This window comes from Stegodyphus dumicola, chromosome 3 (assembly GCF_044657685.1).
Source record: "Stegodyphus dumicola isolate Sdum_Otavi_A_Nest chromosome 3, ASM4465768v1".
Classification (NCBI taxonomy): domain Eukaryota; kingdom Metazoa; phylum Arthropoda; class Arachnida; order Araneae; family Eresidae; genus Stegodyphus; species Stegodyphus dumicola.
Genome location: NC_140770.1, coordinates 107655409 through 107677477, shown reverse-complemented (window position 1 = coordinate 107677477; position 22069 = coordinate 107655409). Strand labels below are relative to the sequence as shown.

The following is a 22069-nucleotide window of genomic DNA, read 5'->3' as shown; positions in this document are numbered from 1 at the left end:
CAACTGTTAACCTAACCAAAACTTCAATGATTTATGTAGTCTTTAAATCTGTTTAACGGAGTAGTCTGAATATCATTTTTATCTGTTTTAAGTATGATAACTTTCTATTCCATTTGTATGTGTAAAAGGTGTTTGGAAGTAAAGTTTCTTCATAATTTCACATTGCTATGCAACCCTTAATTCTGTAATACCATCTTATAGACCACGATGTTTCTGCACATATTTTGCCCTTTTGCTAGATCGCAGTGTCAATAATGAGCTTGGTACCTCATATAAATGCTGATGAAAACTGCATACATTATATTACAATAAGTTATCAACGTTTTGTAACGTAATTAAAAAAGGAATAAATTTGCGATAATCGTCAAATGATTATATGTAATAAACATTTTCTAATATTTTCTCTAGGCTGTTGGACGGGAACTGATGCTTCACCTTACATCCTATCTCTTGAAAAATTATGGAAAAGATGATTACGTGACATGGCTGATGGATAATACGCGTATTCATATTATGCCGTCTATGAACCCCGATGGATTTGAAGCATCTGTCGAAGGTCAATGCTCTGGTGTTCAAGGAAGGTATGTTTTCTAAATAAAGAAGTACTTATTTCACAGATAAACTTCTGCACATCGTGTCATTTCAGAACAACATTTTACAACAATTTGAAGTCAACATATTCCATCTGTTTTATAATTATATTAATGAAGATAGCTTTAGTTCTCCGAGATTTACACTTCTCTTTCTGTGGGTACTGAGGTCGTCTTTTGTTTAATGTGATCACTAGCAACTACACAACCTAAAAGAGATTTCTTAGTAAAAAACAAATAAATTTTAAAAAATAAAGAAAAACTTTGCCAATCTATAATAATCTATCTTTGTGACAAAGGCAGACTGTCACTGCCAGATTTATGTATCAATGCAATTCGAAATTTGCAGAGATGCAGTTTGTTCACACAATTCTGTTTATATGAAAGTAAATAAGAAAGAACTTGAAGCAGCGATTAAATATTTTAAAGCTACTGATGAAGCTTTTGCTACAGTAAATAAAGTGAAGCTTTTGCTACAGCAAATAAAGTGAAGCTTTTCATGTTAAAAGACCAGTAAAGGAAATTCCAGAAGAAGCTGACAAATGTCCAGCATGAAAGAATATTTTTGAAATGCTGCAAAAAAGATACTTAAAATGAAATTATTATTACCGTATTTACTCGTATATTTTCTCCTCTTTTTTATTAATTTTAACATATGAAAATCAGGTGTAGAAAATTATGCGAATAATTTAATTTTCGAAAGACGCACAATATTATTTACTAAAAACATATTCAACTTTTCCTTATCATGCATCTCGCCAACTTTTATTGTTGCTCAGTGTTAATCCCTAGGACTCAAATCACTTAATGCTACTGGAAATGCACAACTTGCAAGTCATAACCATATTCAACTATTGGCATCGTCCTCTGCCTTTCCATTCAGTCTGCCTTTCCATGTGCAATAATTTCAGGCCCGAGATCATTAGGTATCTCTTTCCTTGAAGATCTTCACTATTATTGGTTGATCAGTCAGACGAAATGCATCCAAATTTCATAAGCAATTCAATTAGTAAGACGAAAACAAACAATACGTGGATGAATCCGCTTTTAATATTTAGGAAATCTCGCATCTGAATGTCTTTCTTTAGGAAGTGGGAAATTACAAAATTCTTAAAAGTTTTCAGAACCTTGTGAAGAAGCTGAGGGTGAGAATACGCGAGCAAATACCGTAAATGAAGAATCCTGCACAGATATTATGAAATGAAAAACTGACAAAAGCAATTAACTAAAGTTGTATGGGGGAAGTCGAAATTGCTGAAATAATGCTTTCTGTAACAATTAATGAATTGACTTCCATGATTAAGTTAATTAATGTTGTATTCAGCAAAAACAATTTATTTAAATGTCGTTAACGCAATAACCATAAATCTTAAAATTTTTAAATCAAATAAGTAGAAATATGACTGGGAAATTTTTCTATTTATTTTCGGGGAACATTTTGATGTAACATTTTTCATATTATTTTTTAAAACTGGAATTTTACAAGTATAAATCTTCAAATAATTTTGCTTGAAGTTAATCAAAGTACTTTGCGTTGGAAAACTGTGTTGGTTTGGTTAAAAATACTTTTCAATGTAAACTGTACATATACATTGAGAAATGACTTGGAAAATCATAATATAGGGAAAAGTAAACATTTTAAGATTACTTTTAGGCCTTTTACTGCATAATATTAATCATTTAGTTAGACAAATGCAATTTGCTGTTATATAAATATAGAACATTTGGATTTTTTTTTTTTTTTTTCTAAAATTTAGATTTTTCTTAAATAGTTCAATTTGGATTATCGGAAAGGGGGAACTTTATTAACAAGGTATATTATTTGAGGGGTATTGAAAGTTTTTCCCACTCCTAGCCTTAAAAGGAATGAATGCAGGCTATTGCTCTACTGTACAGTGCTTTCATTTATATGTTATTATGATGTCGCAAGAACACGATCGGAAGAGTACAAAAACTTTCTCACAAAATAATACAGAAGTTCTTCACAAAAGCAGAATAATACGAAGATGAATTCTTAATGCAGAAGGAACAATACGGTCAAAAACAAAGCACTTTGCAGGACGAAAGATAATCATTTCATGGATCAGGGGCGATTCTATTTTTACGTTCTACACGATAGACCCGAATTTTAGCTTCGAAAGGAAAAACATAGCTTCGAAAGGAAAAACATAGCTTCGCTAAGTCATGCTGAACAGGAACAAGAAACTCATGAATATTAGTAAAAGTAAAAAAATATTTCCTCAGTATCCTCTTTCTTCAGATAATTTTTTTTAAATTTTTCTCTTGCGTTATTTCAGTCTTATAGCGATTATGTAATGAAAATCAAAGCTTTTTAGCAATTTGTATAGCTGCTTGTGTACGTTTTGCATAATTTTACTTTTTTTAAACTGTTATTTCTTTCCCAAGTATTCAGAGTTTTGAGACATTCTTTTTTCAATAAATACCATTTAAATTAGTAAAAAAAGTCGATTTAGAAATTTCAGATATCGAACTATAAGACTTCGATGCTAGTACATTGGAGGAGGGGAAGTGTGCATTAGAGTATCTGTAACAAAAGTATCTGTTCTAAACATTAAAAATGTGTCAAATCATATTATTGGGAATAAACACTTTCAAGCTAGGAGAAATTTTGTAAAATAATCGGACACTTATTAGTTGAAAGAAAATATGATTTTACGGATTAAACAATTTTAACATTCGTCTAGCTGCGTGTAGAAGAGTTAGCCATCTTCTTTGGGATATCTCTCGTAATCGCTTTATTCTACCTCTACCGTGAGCACAAAACTTTTTCAGATATTTTACTCGAACCGTGTAAATATAAAAATGGCTATAAATTTTGTTGATTATTCTTTCAGTATCTACATGAAGTAAATCTGATGCAGTTTTAACTGCGCTGTGTATTATGTGTGCTACGCATCTATTCCAATTATTGAGAGATTTAATTGATTATTCATTCGGGAAAATACCTTATTTGTTCGTTTTCTACTAATACATCTAAAATTTAAATTTGGGTTATCTACACAATATTCCACCAGCTTATTTGTCACATTGTTTGAATCCATTGTTTGAATCCAGTCCATTATTGAACGTATCAATAATGGACTTCGTGATTATTTTCGGCCCTTTGTCGGGAAGAGTGATTAAAGCTAGAATTTTAACTTGAACACTATCATTATGATCAAAATGTTTAACGAGAATAGGAATCTTTGAGTTTTATATAGTATATGTGTAAGTGGTTATAAAGCGAGCGTTTTCTAATTTGATTTACAGAGAGGAGATTGTGAAGACGTTTATTTTTTTAACTGTTGCCTCAGGTTTTGTACGCGCAATATTCTTTTCAAAAAATACATTGGTTAATTTTGACGTATAATCCGTAGAATTAAACGACTGATGTGCGCTATTGTGTGGAATGAAAATACTGCTTGAATCAGTCTGCTTGAGCTTGTAAGATTCCTAAGTATTTCAATCTAAAGTTTAGGAACCTTAAGAACTGATAAGCGAATAATCGCTTGAGTTCCTGAGACAGAGAACAAAACATGGAAAGGGTTAAATTACCCATTATTATTCCAAATAAAGTTTAACAGATGACTCCTTACTTGGAGTTACAATAAAAACCTCCACTTCGGCTTGAACTCAGGAAACTAAGAACTAAAACTTAATTAATCTTAATTAAAAAGATATAGCCGAACAGAGTTGGCCACTTAATGCTAAATAACGGCGAAGCTATCAAGGGCCTAAAGTACGGCCGAGCGTTATAATAGCTTAAGAGAGATAGTAGCCTAAAACGGCGAACGCGCACTAGTCAGAATCACTGGCTCTCTCACGAAGTCAGTAGAACTTCCCAGTTAAATACTTTTCCTCATTTGCATTCAAACGTGATTCTGAAAGTACGTAAGTGGAAAATAGGAATATAGGAAAGTAACTTGTAACTAAAGATTAACTGTTAGAAAATTTAACGTTGTAAGTGGAAATAGGAATATAGGAAAGTAACTTTTAACTAAAGATTAACTGTTAGAAAATTTAACATAAACCATACAAGCTGTCATTCCTCGTCATCAAATTCGATTTCGCGAAAATATTGCGTTACACTATGGAAAGATGTTATTGCTTGATTCTCCTTCTTATGTTTTGGGGAGTCAAGCTGTCGCGTAACGTCATTTCGTCTACCGAAAGTAATTGAAAATATTTAATTGCATGGTATGTAGTTAACATTAGATTCAATTTTTAAATGGAAATTTTTTACCATATCGTCATTAAATTTACAACTTGTTTTCCTGTCATTCATTTGGAAGGATTCTAAATAAAGTTAAATTTAGGAAATTTGAGTAATTTTAATAAAGAATTAAACTATTGTAAACAATAGAAAGTACGGCTTGTTTTTCTAACCTCTAAAAATACTTACCGATAGCACTTGATTTAGTTGATGAGATATATATTGTTGGAGATCGTAGCAGTTGGAAGATCGATTTATTGATGTCAGGAGTCAGTGGGCTATGCGATCGGTCGTCGTAGCAGTTGGAGGATCGATCGAGTTGTTGATATTGGGAATCGGGGGAGGGTGATACGGTCGACAGACGTCAGCGAATAAGTGTGCGTAGTCCGACTACCCCGTCTTTCATCGGTCTCCTAAGACGCCGGTTCCTGACGATGTCACCAGAAACATATATCAAGTCGCCAGTGAAAATGGGGGACTACGTAATAAGAGGCGTGCTAGTTGAGCTCAGTGGTTTAGTAGTGCGACATGACCGATGCGCAGTGGTAGCTTAGGTCGAGTCAGTTTGGTGGTTAGTAAAAAAGGTCCGAATTTTCTGTTCATGGACGGCAATGCTACACCTCATCGTACAGTGACTGTCCCAGAACTCTTGGAGAGTAAAGATATTCAACACACGGATTAGCCTGCAAGATCCACAGGCCTAAATCTCATAGAACATGTAGGACCTTCTCGGAAGAATCTTGGCAGCATGTGACCAGTCACCAGCAACGATTCTGAAGTTGAAATTACCTCTACAAGAAGAATGAGCCGTTATTCTTCAACAGCTCATTCACAACCTTATATTCAACATGGACTGACGTTTTAATTCCTACATTCCAGTTAAGGGTAATTACCCTTCTAAAGAAGACTAGATGTTTCTCGACAGCACCTGTCCTATAGACATCTCTATCTCTGTCTTCTTAGCAGTTGTTCTCGGACCTACCTTTTCAATAAAGTGCCTTTTTGATTCCTTGTGTAGATGGTTTTGTTCACTTGTTCTATATTTTCATATCTTTAGGATTTTATAATATGATTTAGGTCAGTATAGAACACTTCTGCACGACTTTGCATTCTTGAAACCGTCTCGTCTTTAAATTTTGCACACCAGTGTACTATAGAAACTAAAATTTTTTAACGAATCTTTAAATGAATTGTTAATTCCGTAACGAGTATCCACACAGGACACAGAGCTGGAATCCATGACTGCCGCGGTAAATCCGAGACGAATAATAACCCTCTTTCAAATATTTTTTTAGGAAAACCTGTGTTTCAGCTAATTATACTTCCTTTTACTCTGGTAATTCGATAACTATTAACCTTTTCAGAATAACTTGCTAACTGGAATTTTCGGTTAATCTTTGGATTATGGTAACTTAACGATTTTTTGAAGAAAATTAGGCGACCAACCCTGCTACAGCAGCCTGCTTGTTTTTGTTTGGACGCCATTTTGTTTTCACGAAGTAAAGGCATTTTTTTTTTTTTTTTTTTAAACTCAACATTTTTTTCCAACAATCTGCTAGCCGAATTACGCTTATGCTAGAACTTTTATGGAACAAAAGTGCTTAATCATGACGAAGATTAGGTGCGAAATTGGGAGAAAGTGCAGAACCGCAAACTGCTTGCCGCGTTTTTAAGAATTGCACATACACGGTATCCATGTATACGTCGACCTATTTTCACTTAAAAAAAATATCCCAGAATTGCACAAAAATGGCGTTGCGCACACTCTTGACTTTATTTATGTACACTGCTAAAGTCCTAGCTAGTAACCTTTATCGCCTTACCAAAATGTCGCCAAACTACCTGTTACCATATTCCAAAGATTAGCCGAATTTTCAAAAAAATTTTGACACATGTCTGAATTCATATGACAGTTTAAAATTTGCATCGGTAGTACTGCCATCTGTCGGACGTCAACTTCAACTTTCTCATTTCTATGCTTTGTCGAGAAGTAAAATCTTTTCTTTGTTTACTAGGCATTGATGTTAAACGACACCATTGAAATAAAAATGATGTAATCTTAACTTTTATCCTTTCTCGATGATGCGGAAATGATAGCTTCCTACAGAGAAAGGAAATGACGGACACCAAAATTTGGGAATGTTATTAATGGTTTCAAATTGAGCAGGATAGCACAATGATGAAGGCTGTAATGCAGAAGTATTATTAATGCTCTGAAAAACTAATTAACCCCAAAAAAATTAAATGGAGGTAACTGATCTCTTTTACGTATGAGAAATGATGCAATTCTATGGGAAAAAAATAACGCAAAAATTAACGTTTGAAATATTAATAGGATTTTGTAATATTGTGCTATATCGAGTACACCACTATAGTGTACTAGGTCATAACACATGTCCGATAAACTGGAAAAGAAGTAATTTGTATAATAAAATAGATCAATAATCATCTTAATGACCTAACAACTTTTATATTTAACAAAAATAAGTTAGTAGAAGGATACATGCTTTGCAAGAGAGCACGAGCCAAACTATACTACTGATAAAGATACAGCTAAAATATACATACAGTTTCTTTATAGTTAAAGTTGCAGTTTGAGGTGTATATGAAATAATGCAGTTAAAAAAACAGTTAGAAAGTTTCAGTTACGTTAAACTGCCATAGTATGATTACTTTATGCAGATGTAGATCATTTATAAACAGAATAAAACATTTTTGTGTTTGGTAAGCAATCGAGCAAACATTCTTCTAGATAATTACAAATGTTGTTAATGTTTTTACTTATTTTTAACTAGTTCTAAATCCAGTTCGTCGATTATTAATTTATGAACAAATAATCCTATTTTACATTGTAAGGTTTATCTTCATTTTTCTAACAGTCAATTATTTTAGTTAAAAGTTACTTTCCTATCTTCCTTAATTTCAGTTTACAACTTCCGGCCAGAACGTATTTCCAGAATCGTATTTGGATGCAAATGAGGAAAAGTGTTTAACTGGGAAGCTGTACTGACTTCCCAGTTAAACACTTTTCCTCATTTGCATCCAAATACGGAATTGCACTTTGTAGTGAAGAGCCAGAGATTCTGACTAGCGCGCGTTCGCCTTTTTAGGCTACTCTCTCTCTCTCTTATTAAGCTATTATTACGCTCGGCCGTACTTTAGGCCCTTGATAGCTTCGCCGTTAGTTAGCATTAAAGGGCCAACTCTGTTAAAATCTTGATAGCTTCAGCTATATTTTTTTTAATTAAGATTAGTTTATTCCCAAGTGGAATGGGGACTTTATTGTAAACCCCAAGAAAGGAGTCATCTGTTAAATTTTATTTGGAATAATAAAGGGTAATTAACCCTTCGTACGTTTGCGTTTCTATCTCTCTGAACTAAGCGATTATTCGCTTACCTGTTCTTAAGGTTCCTCAACTTTAGCTGTAGATTAAACACAGGAACCCTACAACATTAAGATAAGTTTTATCTACTAACACACCATCATGAGATAAAGTGTGGGAGACAAACTCTTATAATACGGCTCAGCTAAGTTTTCTAATTTTATTAATTTCTTTATAACTGTGTTTTTCTGTTTCTAAATACGTTGAGAAATGGAAGTAGTATAGTTCCCTGTAGGAAAACTTATTTATAAAAGTCTACTAAACACTTCAATGTTTTTGACTAAAGTTGCTAAAAAAGAAGAATGCTAAAGTAAAAGAAGATTATTTTGCTGCATATATATTTGAACATCAATAATAGCAGAAAAAAGTTGCAGCTTCTGATGGAATAGAACAGCAACAAAGAACAAGAGATATTTATCCCAGAAATAACAAAAAGAAGTAACCGCACAATAATTCTTCAATATGAATAATAAAGAATTTTTCTGAATATGGAGCAAGGATGAAATATCCTCTGCTTACCTTATAGGTAAGCAGAGGAATGAAATCGTTTCAAGGATAAATATCTTTATAATATGCAGTAGGTGCTGCTTAATACGTTCATGTTTGTCCATGATTATTCTGATGACATTAACCGAATGACAACAGTATACAATGAAAAAAATATCCTTCAAAATATTAGTGGAATTAAACTACTTTAATATAAACGTAACTAGAAGCATGTAAGTGATACTTACTTACACATCATATTAATTAGGAAAAGTCCTTAATATGATGGCAAGATGTGGACAAGGACAGTACTTCGTAACAATTTAGGTCATTCACTTGACAAACATGTTTCTGAAACATCTCTTTCTTCTTCTTCTGAAATCATCTACTCCAATTTTTACGACTAATTCCTGAGATTTCTATCATATAAATCAACTATTGGGCGCAGCATCTTTCTTATGAACATTAGTAAGCCAAATCTTCACTGTTTTCTCAACATTGTAATTTCTCCCGATAGGCATCCGTTTCGTGTTTACATTTCGATCTTGTTTTAATTTGCAAATAACATCTTCACGATTCTTCAGAATCTTGCATAAGAAGATTTGAGAAAAATTTATCTTAAAAGCAGCCTTTCGTTGATTAACTTTCGAGAATTGGTAGGAGTGGTTTAGCAAATCGACTTTATGTTTTAATATTCTTAATTTCCTATGATTCAGAGCATTACACATTTCGCTAGACACTTAAAATATAACTAAATACAAAAATGAACCTTTCCTAGCGCGTAACATTCATAAAATTATAAAGCTCAAAACAAGTGAAGAGATATTTTAGCAAGAAAAAGTAAGGTCATCTGAGCATACCATTTAAGCTGGTTGGTTCGTCGATGTTTCTAAAACTTGTTAAACTGATACCTTTGAACATGAATCCAAATCAAGCTGCTTGTCGATTTAATTCATTACTTTACGACATGTGTCTGTTATTTAGCAATTTCTGCACAATATTTCGACATTATTTGGCGATTTTATCTCTTATATGGCAACTCTGGTTTATTTTGAAAAATTTATTCTATGGTATTCGATAACCGACTTGTTGATCACAACAAGAGATTAATTTTTCATGTTCTCGTATATAAATAGCCGGGACTTCAGGAATTCGATAGCAATAGCCGAATAATAACATTAACCGCGATCATATTCAGCGGCGCCTATTGTAAAACAGTTTACACTGAAAATTATTTCATTGTGGGATACAATAATTCATTATGTATCCGACAATGAAATGATTTTCCCAAATATCAATAATAATTGATAATCAACCCTTTCGTGTTGATTATATATTTCTGTGAAGAAACTCTGCCGAATAAATTTTGCAAGCAAATTTAATATACTAATTCTGTGATGATACCTGAGGATCAGACAGTATCAAGATTTATGTAAATCGTGTAGTATAATTAATTCTTTCTACAAGGCGGAAATTAAAAAATTTAGCTTTTGTTATAGTTACTACGCAAAAAAGAAAGATACCCATGTCTACCTTACTACTACATAATTTTAAATCTCTGAGTTTCTTATGATCACATGGACAGCAAGGTGATTAAGATTAGTATAATTAATTATCGCCATTTCAGATTCCTTTTTTTCAGTAGATGCCACTAAATGATAGGAACCACGAGTCCTTTTATCTCCGTCTAGCTTTTCCAGACTCCTTCTTAGTTCTTCGTATCTGCTAAGTTTAAGAATTCCGAGTTCATATTTTCAGGGGAAAAAAATTGATACGGGTTCAATATGATACAAGCACTTTTTACAAAATTTCTAAATATAATTTCAGCGGTAAAAGGCTTAAAATTAGTTTAATCATCATCACCTTAACATGGTTTCATTTAGGTTCTTTATCGAACTACCATGGTTTATTAACGGCAACTGGGCAATCGGACCGCCCAGATAGGAAAGTGATTAGTGACTCTGACTGCCGTATCGCAGGGCCCTGGTTCGAATCCCGGAGAAGATGTAGACGTAAATAATCTGTCTCTTCATAAGAGGCGACGGTGGCCCGCCTTAGGTACTTCCAATAATAAAGTACCTACCGCTTCCGGTCTTAGTAGTGGCCAACGTCTATGACAACTTGTGCCCGCCATTGAGGGGGCCAGTAACGGTAACTGATTTTTAACACAGACTAACTTTCAGTATAAACAGCACCAAAGCGTATATTTACCTAAGCCAGTTGTTACTGAAAGGGAGAGAGTGAAAAGGGAACAGTTAGTTTCTCTTATGGATGGCATTTCTGCACATGGGCAAGAAATAGGCTGACGATTAAAAATAAACAGTTTTCATTTAAAATTCTTTGTGAATTTGACGTATTGTTTGTATACATATTTAAATAAATAATTTACTATATAGTTTGTATACTATTTAGAAATTTCAAAGCCGCATTGATCGATATAGCTGTTAGCGATGCTAACAACTGAATCGTTGCGCCCCGCTTTGAGTGCCAGAAAAGGCTTGGATGTTTGTAAATGTATATTATCTAGCCGAAAGTCTTCTTCAGAGATGTGGAGGTAAAAGAAGAGGGCTAGATAAACATAGGAATCTGTTCCATGAAAGATTCCTTTTCAGAACTGGGACGGAGCTGGACAAATTCTTAATTCTGCGTATAAATTGCTTAAGACCGACGCTAACGATAGACACAAACTCGCACTCCTAGGCACAAAAATTCCATGATATTATCCGACAAGTGAGATAAGTCACAAGAATAACAACATAAGTTTCAAAGCATTTTTATTTTTCATTTTAGAAATAATGCAAATTCTCTGGACCTGAATCGAAATTTTCCGGACTATTTCGCTGGAAATCACGATTTTCCCCAAGCTGAGACCCTTGCAGTTATAGACTGGCTAAAAAGGACACAGTTTGTTTTATCTGGAAATTTGCATGGAGGAGCATTGGTTGCTAGCTATCCCTTCGACAACATACCAGCCAACTCACCAAAGGGTAAGTTTATCTTTCAAGAGTAAACCTAGAATATGGTATTTTCTATAGTAGTAGTCGTAAAATAACCCTAAATGATTCATAATCCATAAATTGTATGCAGAAAAAAAGCACAAAGTTGGCATCATCGAATCTGAAAAAAGGAAAGTTCTAATGCATTAAAGTTCTTTTTACTTCCTTGTACGAAGTAAAAAGGAAGTATTGTAATCGCGAAAAGCTTCATGCAGCATATTTCAACGAAAATATCCACTTTGATCGCTTTCGAATGCAATTTAACGATGTTTTTGCGTGATATCTGTACGTAAGGACAGAATAAAAGACTTTTCCTTAAAAAAAAAAAAAAAAACTAAAAAACTGCTTTAAAATGAATTCTGAAGAGAATTTTTCGTGTCGTCTGTACGAACGTACGTACGTACGTATGTACGTATCTCGCATAACTCAAAAACGAGTAGCCTCAGAAAGTTGAAATTTTGTATATAGGACTACTATAACATGTAGATGTGCACCTCGTATTTGGTTTCAATCGGCCGCGCCAAACGTATATAAATATATTTATAAATATATCCACTCTGTTACCCGGCTCAGTGATCTCAGTTTCTTTACTCTTATATGTTTGTAAATTGTACATTTTTTTCTTTAAAAATGATTGAATTATGTTGTTTTTATCTTCCGGTTAAGGGTTTTATGCCTTTAGTAAATCTGTATGCAATATTTTTAGAATTATCAACAATTTAAAAGTTGTTTAAGTGCCGCTAAGCCTATTTTGATGGCGGCCATTGCTTGTTTACATTTGAAACAGCTGAGTAGTGAATTTGTTGCCAATCTAGCGAAACGTAGCTTCGCAACAACAAAGATAAACGCCTTCATTTATTATTGCGATTTAAATAATGCCTAATCCTTTCTGGAATTTTTTCGAGGAAAGAAGTGTTTAAGATTTGCTTAATTTTTAATAATTAGTAATTTTTAGTACAGATATTTTGAGTTTTTATGTATTTTTGCCTTGTCGCGAAGTGAGAACTGAATTAATTGAATGAGAAATACTCAATCGTCTGTGAAAAACTGTTTTCTTTTTTGTTTTGTTTGCTTAATTTCTTTTATACATCGTTCTAGCTTTATTATAGTACTTGAATAGAACATGTGGCAACGATTAGATAATTCTTTAAATGATACAAATTTTGGGCATTATGAGTTATGATATGAACGAAATATAATACTGTTAAGTGAACCTAACGCCAGAGTGTCACTATGGTAAACAAATAGAGTGAATTTTAAAGAATGCATTTATTCTATTGTGGTTTATGTGCTGTCGGCGAAGTAGATTTAATTCAATCCAATAAGTTTAAATGAAATGCTAGAAAAAATGCGTATAATTTAATATTCCGTACAAAGAAGTCATGTGGTGTACACATCAGATTTTTTAATAAGAAGTTCACTGACGCGCCCTTAGTGCTATTTTTCAGGTTTATAGTACGGTACAAAGTCCGACATCCGGACTCGTCGGGACTTCGGTGATTCCGGATTCGGGATTTTTCCGAATATTAGATCATCAGTTTAAATCTAGTAAGATGGCATGTAGAACTTATAAAATTAAAAATATGAAATCGTGATTTATGAAATAATGAAATATTTATGATCTAAAGGGTATCAAAATTTACATAAAAAGCTTAATATTTATTTGTTTACCTTATCAAACATTTCTTTCAATGTAAGTTGTTTCGTTTTTTGTGCTAATACTTTCTCTTTAATTCTACAGACAGACATAATCTCTTGTTTAGTTACATTGTTGAAGTCCTGTAACTGCTGTTTCGAGAATTCCGACTAACTTGTCAATCGAAATTTTCTCGTTTTCAGTAACTTCTCTGTTATCTCGTCTCTGTTTACACTATCGGTAGCGGTATTTTCTGGATCTAGGATTATACTACAGATTTCACCATTCATTAATTGATTGATGATTGAGAAGTATTGTCTCACAATGAAAAACTTCTTTTATATCATCTTCATTTATTAACGCTTCTCCACATTTCTTTACAAAATCCGTTAATTGGAAAATTTCAGCTTTTTTTTTGCGATATCCGAAAACCTTTAAAATTAGCGGCTATCATCATCAAATTTATCTGTCATATACTATACATATTTGCTTATGCATCATGAGCTTGGCGACTAACGACAAGTTGTTCCGTTAAATTTTATCTTGCTTCCATCGCGCACTGAGACAATTAAGCCTGAATTGTATTAGTTATTTATTATACTTATTCTATTTCTTGCACAGGCTTATCAGAGTTCTGAATAAATAAATTCTCACATATACTTAAGCCTTAGTGAAGGCCGGCGCTACGCCTGATGCAGTTTCTGTGGGTCCTAAATTCTGCGACCCGTTGCGTCCATACGATCCCTGGCGCTGGTTCTGAGTTTATGTCAATACCAAATCACTTATTCTTAATTTAAATAGCCCTAAATATAATCTTTGGGTCTATGAGTATCATCAAAAAAATCTATTTTCAGCATATGGAAAGAAATTTTTGGTAAATTTTTCCTCGTCAACACTCTTTAGCGCATTTAACTTAAATCTGTAATTATCGCCAAGCGTAGTGTCAACATAAGAGGTTACCATACTCCTTTATTTGAGATGTGTGCCAGGTTTCGGTTTGAGATGTGTGCCAGGCAGATACGCAGCAACGCAGCCAAATTACTGATCGTACAAATTTATGCTAAAATGATTGTTTCTTCAATAACAAGGTATTTTATTTAGTGTCGAAGTGAAATTAAGAATCGGGACTCTCCAGATGTTTTATTATGCGCGGAGGGGGGGGGGAATCAAATGCGCATACGCAAAGCCTACGAGAAAACGTTGTTGGTGGTTTTGAAGTCCAGATTTTAGATCATTCCGGACAATGGACGTCCGGATTTCGGACTTTGTACTGTATAACATTTCAGTAATAGTATAACATCGCAAATTCTCCGCAAGTTCTCTATGAGTATGCACAAAGCATTAAAGAGGTTGTTTACCTATTTTTAGACAGATTTCGATAAATAATTTTAAAAAATGCTTTGCGGTTCAAATTTCTGGTAACAGCTTATTATTTGAAATGCGAAATATGTAAATATTATGTGGACTGAAGGATATGTTTTTGCGCTTTTCGAAGAAAAAAATATTCTTGTCCCATAATTTAAAAACGATCTAAAATGCATAATATTAAAATTTCTAACTGCAAAATAAGCATTATTAATTGGAAAGGGAAACACTATCAATCATTCTTTTACACGGAAACAAGACTCCAAAATAATACCGTAAACTGTTTCTAAAAGTTTAAACGTTGGTAACAAGAAAACATCCAGTCAGTTGCAAAGTCTTCAAATATATCTGTAGCAACAATAAATAAAATAATAAACCAAGATTTACAACCTAAAAAAGATTTAAAAATACTATGTTATTCAGCTTTTGCCGAGGCATGTGGCTTAACGCACAACAATTTGTATAGAAACTATTTAGCAGGAGATAAATAGAAATACATTGTGACCCTTGATAAAGCATGGGTTTATTTAAGTGACAGTAATAAAAAAAAAAGATCTATTTAATTATCGAAAATGAAGAGGAAGAAAAAGTGTACAAACTTGCTTAGTAAATGCAAAGAAAGTTACAGTAAGAAATTTATGACTATAGCAGAGTTCTCTTACAGAAGTGGAAAAAGTGTCAAAATCAACTTAACGCGCTATCAACAGAAAGTTTTACGCCCAATATTTACGGAAGAAATTCCTCTTTTCTATCCCAGTGACTTTCAAAGAGTGAAATTTAAGACAAAGCAGCAAGTCATATTTCAAAAAGTACCATTGCATTCTTTCGAAAATGAAGACTGATGCAGGGGTTGCACAAATATGCCTTTTCAAAGTATTCCGGCGAAGATTCCTGGCGTTTCACTTATGAACTATTGCGTTTTTGGTCTCTTCCAAAGAGCTCTTTTTAAGCGCAAACCCACCATGATAAATGGAGTGGAAACTAGTGAAAGAGGAATATATATACACACACAATATCTTTGGAAATTTTACGAAAACCCCTTTTATAATGGAAATCACGATGCATACATATAAAAGAAGCCTATGAGGTCGAACATTAAAAAAATATATGCTCTTTACATTTTAAACATCAATTAAATGGCCTTGAAATCGTTCTAAAAAATGTGCAAACACCTAACCGGTTTCGCATTCTCAGACTGCTGCGAAAAAGAACGTAAAAAATTTTGAAAATAGCAGACGTTTTAGTAATTTTCTAAGAAAAGTTAAAGAAATGCAGAACATCAGAAACTAATTCGAAATCTTCTCCATCTATATATGTAAAATTAATGGTATGCTTCTCATGCTTCGATGGAATATGCAATGATAAGTTAGGCTCAAAAATCCCTAGTAACGAAATTTGAATATACGCTATAGTAGTTATAAGTATCTAAGACGGCTGCTTAAAATGTGCATAAGGATGGGGAAAAAAGGGTAAAAAGGGTAAAAGGGTCCCCAAAGGATGGAAGTAGCTGATATATCGAATACCATGTGTATGTGTCTTTATATAAGTGGCGGTGTTTCAAATAACCAAACACCTGCAATCTGAAACATTGGTCAGGATGGGCAGTATCGTAAGTTATTAGCCGTCTCATTATCGAGAGCTTACCTGAGATTTGCCTAAGGCTCTCGATTTTATGTCGGTATGAACAGGGAAGTTCCGTCTTAATTTTAATAGAGAACATCTTGGGGAAAGGATCTGAGAGTTTTAATTCTTCTTTCGCTACCACTAAAGCACTCAAGGGGACTTATGACTTGCCAGTATTTTAATTGCTCCCATGCCACACAGATACTGTATACATACAAAAATGTAAGTCTTCTCCGCGATTCGGGCCCAGATATATGGTAGCGAGCAGCGACAACCACTATACCAACTTAAGGCATTATATAAGTGTAAAAATTTACTTTCTATAGAACGTATAGAGCAATAGCAGTTAAAAAAAATTACTGGAGCACATCCTATAGCAAAGAATCGCAAAACGGATTTCTTTCAGAAAAGGAGCTTTGAAGTTACACACACTGAAAAAGAATAAGCTTTACAAACTATTTCAATAATTTGAAGAATCTGAAAAATGCCATAAAAATCTAGCACCATAATCCCAGCGCTTCAGAATGTTCAATGCCATCGCATGAATATTGATAAAATCAGTTGGAGATTTCCTTGAAAAATGTATTATATATCTGTTCTCTCCATTTTTTTCCACGTAAGAGAGGTTTCTTTTTTAATTGGATGGATTTTTGCTTAACATAGGTTTTGTAAACCGCATGAAACATTTTGTTTTGCAGTAAGCTGGCTCAAGTTCTTTGCTTCGTATGATTTAATGAAAAGTTCAAGACTGAAATTTTGATACTTACAGGAAAGAGCCGTTTATAATTCTTTCAAAAGACTGCTTACAATAAATATGTTAAATGAGAAAAACGTGTAACTGAATTTAAATTTAAGATGTAATATATGTATTTTAAACGTAGACTTTTAATACTGCTACTATTTCTTCTATACATTCCTTTACATGCGGAGTTAACAAATTCTTTCATAAATTGAAATGATATATCTTTTTTTGCAATGAATTTATCTTTCATATATCTGCGCAAAAATGAATAAATTTATTTCATTCAGAAATACCCTGATATCAAATTCCTTCGAAATTTAGATTTATTGAGTTACAATATTAGATTTTCCCTAGTTACGGTTAGCAGCAGCAAAACATTTACAATCTTTGTTAAAATAAATGACCGAAATTCTCAAACTCAAATTTAATTTTATATGTGTATTTATAAATATAAACTAATTATAAGTAGATTTAATAGAACGTCATTTTGCTTGAAGTAAATGTGTTTTATTTCAGGTTTCCGAAGTATTGGAAGTCCATCTGTGACTCCAGATGATGACGTATTCCGGCACTTGGCTCAAACATACTCCTTCAACCACAAAAATATGTATATCGGAACCGCCTGCAGAGATGGCAGCCCACCATTTGCTAATGGTACCACGAATGGCGCTGCATGGTATGCTTTGAAAGGCAAGTTTCAAATTCTGATAGTTTATTTCTAAGGATTTATACAGAGGCTGTTCACACATTTTTTAGACGATGTATATTGTATTCACAAAACTAAATTACATAAAAATCTTGAGTTTTAAATGTTCTATTTGACATCCCTTATTCTGAACTATCTTTCGACACCGCAATTTCCAGGATAATAATGCCTTTTGAAGTGGCAGAGGTATTCTATTCCATTCCTCCCGAACAGCTTTCAAGAGTCATGTTAGGGTTTTGGGACAACGTTTGGATAATGCACTTTTTAAAAGTCTGAAAGCACAAAAATCCATAGTTGACACATCGGGAGATTTAGTAGGGATATCAGTGAAGGGTAGCCTTGATACCAGTTTTTTGTTCCATTTCTTTTAGGAAATTTACAGTGGATTTTGATGTGTGACTGCCAGCTTTGTCCTGATGGAGTCTCACAGATTGATGGCACTGTGGGTAAAGCGATGGTATTTCATTCAGAAAAATTGGCGATAAAATATGTTCCCGATAGTATTTGGAGTTAATCTTGACATTTTCTTGCACTCTCTTTATTTTTAACTTGCCATTATAAGGAAAACCAGCAACAATCATGAATCCCTTAGAAAAACTTTCTTTCGATTCTTTGAACCATGTGCTTAAAATTTTTTCTCCCCTTTTATGATAATAAATGGCTCTTTTTTTTTGTTACAATCATTTAAATACACCCATGCTTCATCTATTGTGACAATTGTTTTCCATTTTTCTTTGGATAAGTGTTTCTCATATAGAATTCTGCAGCGTGTCCTGCGTTGAAAGATATGCTTTGGAAGAAGACGATGGACATTGCGTTTTTTCGCTTTCTTAAGATTTAAATCAACGTTTATCATTTTGTTTACAGTGGACATCGAGCATTTTAATGATTTTGCAACTGTCCTTTGATTAGGGGGATTTCGTTTTAACATTAAACAACATACATTTGCAATAGTCGAACATGTCCGTTTTTTCCTTGGATACTTGTTTGGAATTTTTGTCCCACTTGAGGCTCCAATTTGACGTTTTTTTCCTTTCTTGTTGATGATATTACCTATCGACGGTTTAGATATCACAAAACCATGACTCTCACATCGTTTTTGGATAACGGAGTAGGCATATTTCTCTTCGGAAAGAGCGTCAATGTAGCCTTCGAACCACTTCTTTGTTAAATTCGCCATTTTGAATAAAAACAAAACTTTCAAGCCTTAAACGATAATTTTGACTTTTAAAAACATGGTACAATTGCAATTACTTCTTTTGCAGCAAACGATTTTTTGTTACGCTTACCAAAATCGTCTAAAAAATGTACGAACAGCCTCTGTAGGTAATAAAATAAGTTTTAAAATATCGCATGCGAAAGAGTTCGCTTTACGTAATAATCTTCTGCTGTACTTACTTTTAAAATCTGTTTGTTTGTTTACGGCATTACGAGTATCTCCTCTGCAACTGCAGTGTGTTGAGTTTCGAGAGTAGTACCTCGGATTCCAATTTCGTAGGAAGCTATTTCGACCATTCTATCGTCGTACGATTTTAATTAGTTGACATATTAATTTAAAACTCTGAAAACGCTAATTTGCGCTTTCATTTTTTTTAGTGGCAACAGTCTGGCACGCTGGTGATAAAAACCTGCTTTATTTTGAAAAGTGTTGTCGTGTGCTCGCTTTCAAATCGTAGAGTTTGTCATTAAAAAATTTGCAAATTTTACAAAATATGAGATAAAAGTAATATTGTCAATCATTAAATCTATTATTATTATATAAAGTCATGTTCTGACGTTGAAGAAAGCGCGCGATTTCATGTGACATCATTGTATGTCGAAAATTTGTCGTTTATGTCAGCATTTTAATTAAATAGCTGCTCTTAGCAACTTTTTGTTTCAGGTTGTGATAATCGACACAGTATGTTATTGCCACGATAAGTCTTTTATTGATATTGAGAAAAAGTTGTTATGTATATTACATTTAAATCGTGACATCATACGTATACGTATTAACCCAAAGTGTCCAAAGTTTCTGTTTCTTGGTTTGGCAACAAATAATATTTACAAATTGGTTGTTGCTTGGAAACAATGAATTGACTTTATTTATACTGAAATGCTTTTATGCATTTAATTTTCAGGTATGCATAGAACTCATAAATTTTGCTTTGGTCGCAGGTGACAGGTGACGGAGGACGGGGACGCCTGGCGTCTAACAGAGGTAAACAGGCATATGTCCCACGCCCTCCCCTATCCAGACGCAACAACTCCCTGTGGCCCCATAAGGGCGCACTGGAAGTTTATCCCATACTTCAACATAAATTACTACTTACTCATAAATTACTGCCTACTGATAACATATAAATTCTGCTTATTCGTAAATTATGGCATACACATAAGTTACTGCTTGCACATAAATTACTGCTTGCACATGAAATACTGCTTACATTAATATGATTACATTAATATGATTACATTAATATGGTGCATTAATATGATGCTCAATTACATATACATGCTACTTTACACGTTAATTTGATACATAATTACACATTATTATGATACAAATACTGCTTACACATTAATATGATATACAATTGCATAATACATTGTACATATGGCAACATTCAGATCACAGTTCACTTCATATTGGGTTATTCAGTGCGGAATATGAAACAAAATGCTGTTTCAGTTAAAGAATATACTACATGGTTGCAATGCACCATTGCGTTACACACATATACTGTTGCATTATTCATAACTGCTACTTTACACATAAGTTACTGCCTGCTGATGACACATAAATTACTATTTATATAAGTTATTACTTGCACTTAAAATTCTGGTTACACATTAATGTGATACATTATTACATATGGCATTGTACATATGGCAACATTCGGATCACAGTTTACACATATTTGGTTATTCAGTGCGGAGTATGAAACAGCATGCTGTTTCAGTCAAGGATTATATTACATAGTTGCATTGTACATAGTTGCATTATACCATTGCATTACATACATATTCTGTTGCATTGTACATAAATTACTACGTACTCATGAATAGCTGCCTACTGATGATACATAAGTTCCTGCTTACACATAAGTTACTGCTTACGGACAAGTATGATACATAAATACTCATAAATTACTCCTTACACATAAGTTACTGCTTACATATGAAATACTGCTTGCACATTATGATACATAGATACTCATTAATTATTACACATGCTTACACATAAATTACTTCTTGCACCTAAGTTACTCACATATATTCCTGCTTACACATGATTTGCTGCTTGCACAGAAGATACTACTTACATATTAATATGATACATAATTACATATACACATTACCTTACGCATTAATATTCTTACATATACACATAAATATATGCATTACATTACACATTATTACGCCTAAATTAATGTTTACACATTGCTTGCACATAGAATGCTACTTACACTTTAAATGATACATAATTACATATACTCATTACATTACACCTTAATATGATACATGATAACACATTAATATAATACAAGTACTGCTTACACATTAATATGCTACATTACTGCTTACGCATAAGTTAGTGCTTGCACCTTGTTACTGCTTATGCATAAATTAATGCATAAGTTAACTGTTTACATATGAAATACTGCTTACACATTAGTATGACACATAAATACTCATAAATTACTCCTTACGCATAAGTTACTACACATTAGTGTGATACATAAATACTCATTAATTACTCCTTACACATTAGTATGACACATAAATACTCATTAATTACTGATTGCACCTAAGTTACTGCTCGCACATATTCCTGCTTACACACGATATGCTGCTTGTACAGACAATACTGCTTACGTATTAATATGATACATAATTACATATACAAATTACCTTACACATTAATATACTTAAATATATGCATTAAATTACATATTATTACTCATAAATTACTGCTTACACTTGAGTTACTGCTTGCACATAAAATACTACTTATACATCAATATGATACATAATTACAGATACACATTACATTACACATTATATACATACATTATTACAGATACACATTACACATTAATATGATACATAATTCAGCACACACATTTGAAATACATGACAAATAAATATACATAGAGAAAACACAGTTCGACACAAAATATACAAAACATAACAGTACAATGATACAAAGTATACACAATACGACATTAAACAGCATAAAAACATATAAACATTACATTAAACACATAAAACTACTTATAAGGTGCACAGTTATAGTGGCAGTTCAGTAAAGTTTCAGGGAAAGTACTTTACACTGGCAGTACTAGA

At 33.1% G+C, this 22069-nt stretch overlaps 1 protein-coding gene across 2 annotated transcripts in view; it reads left to right on the top strand.

Moving 5' to 3' along the window:
* Positions 1 to 22069, top strand: part of LOC118190855 (carboxypeptidase D-like) — a 164044-nt gene that overhangs the window by 100180 nt on the left and 41795 nt on the right. For both annotated transcript variants that reach the window (XM_085813148.1, XM_085813149.1), the window contains exons 4-6: positions 409 to 581; positions 11463 to 11659; positions 17551 to 17724. In XM_085813148.1, the coding sequence (XP_085669274.1) occupies positions 409 to 581; positions 11463 to 11659; positions 17551 to 17724 (544 nt within the window). The remainder of the gene's footprint in view (positions 1 to 408; positions 582 to 11462; positions 11660 to 17550; positions 17725 to 22069) is intronic.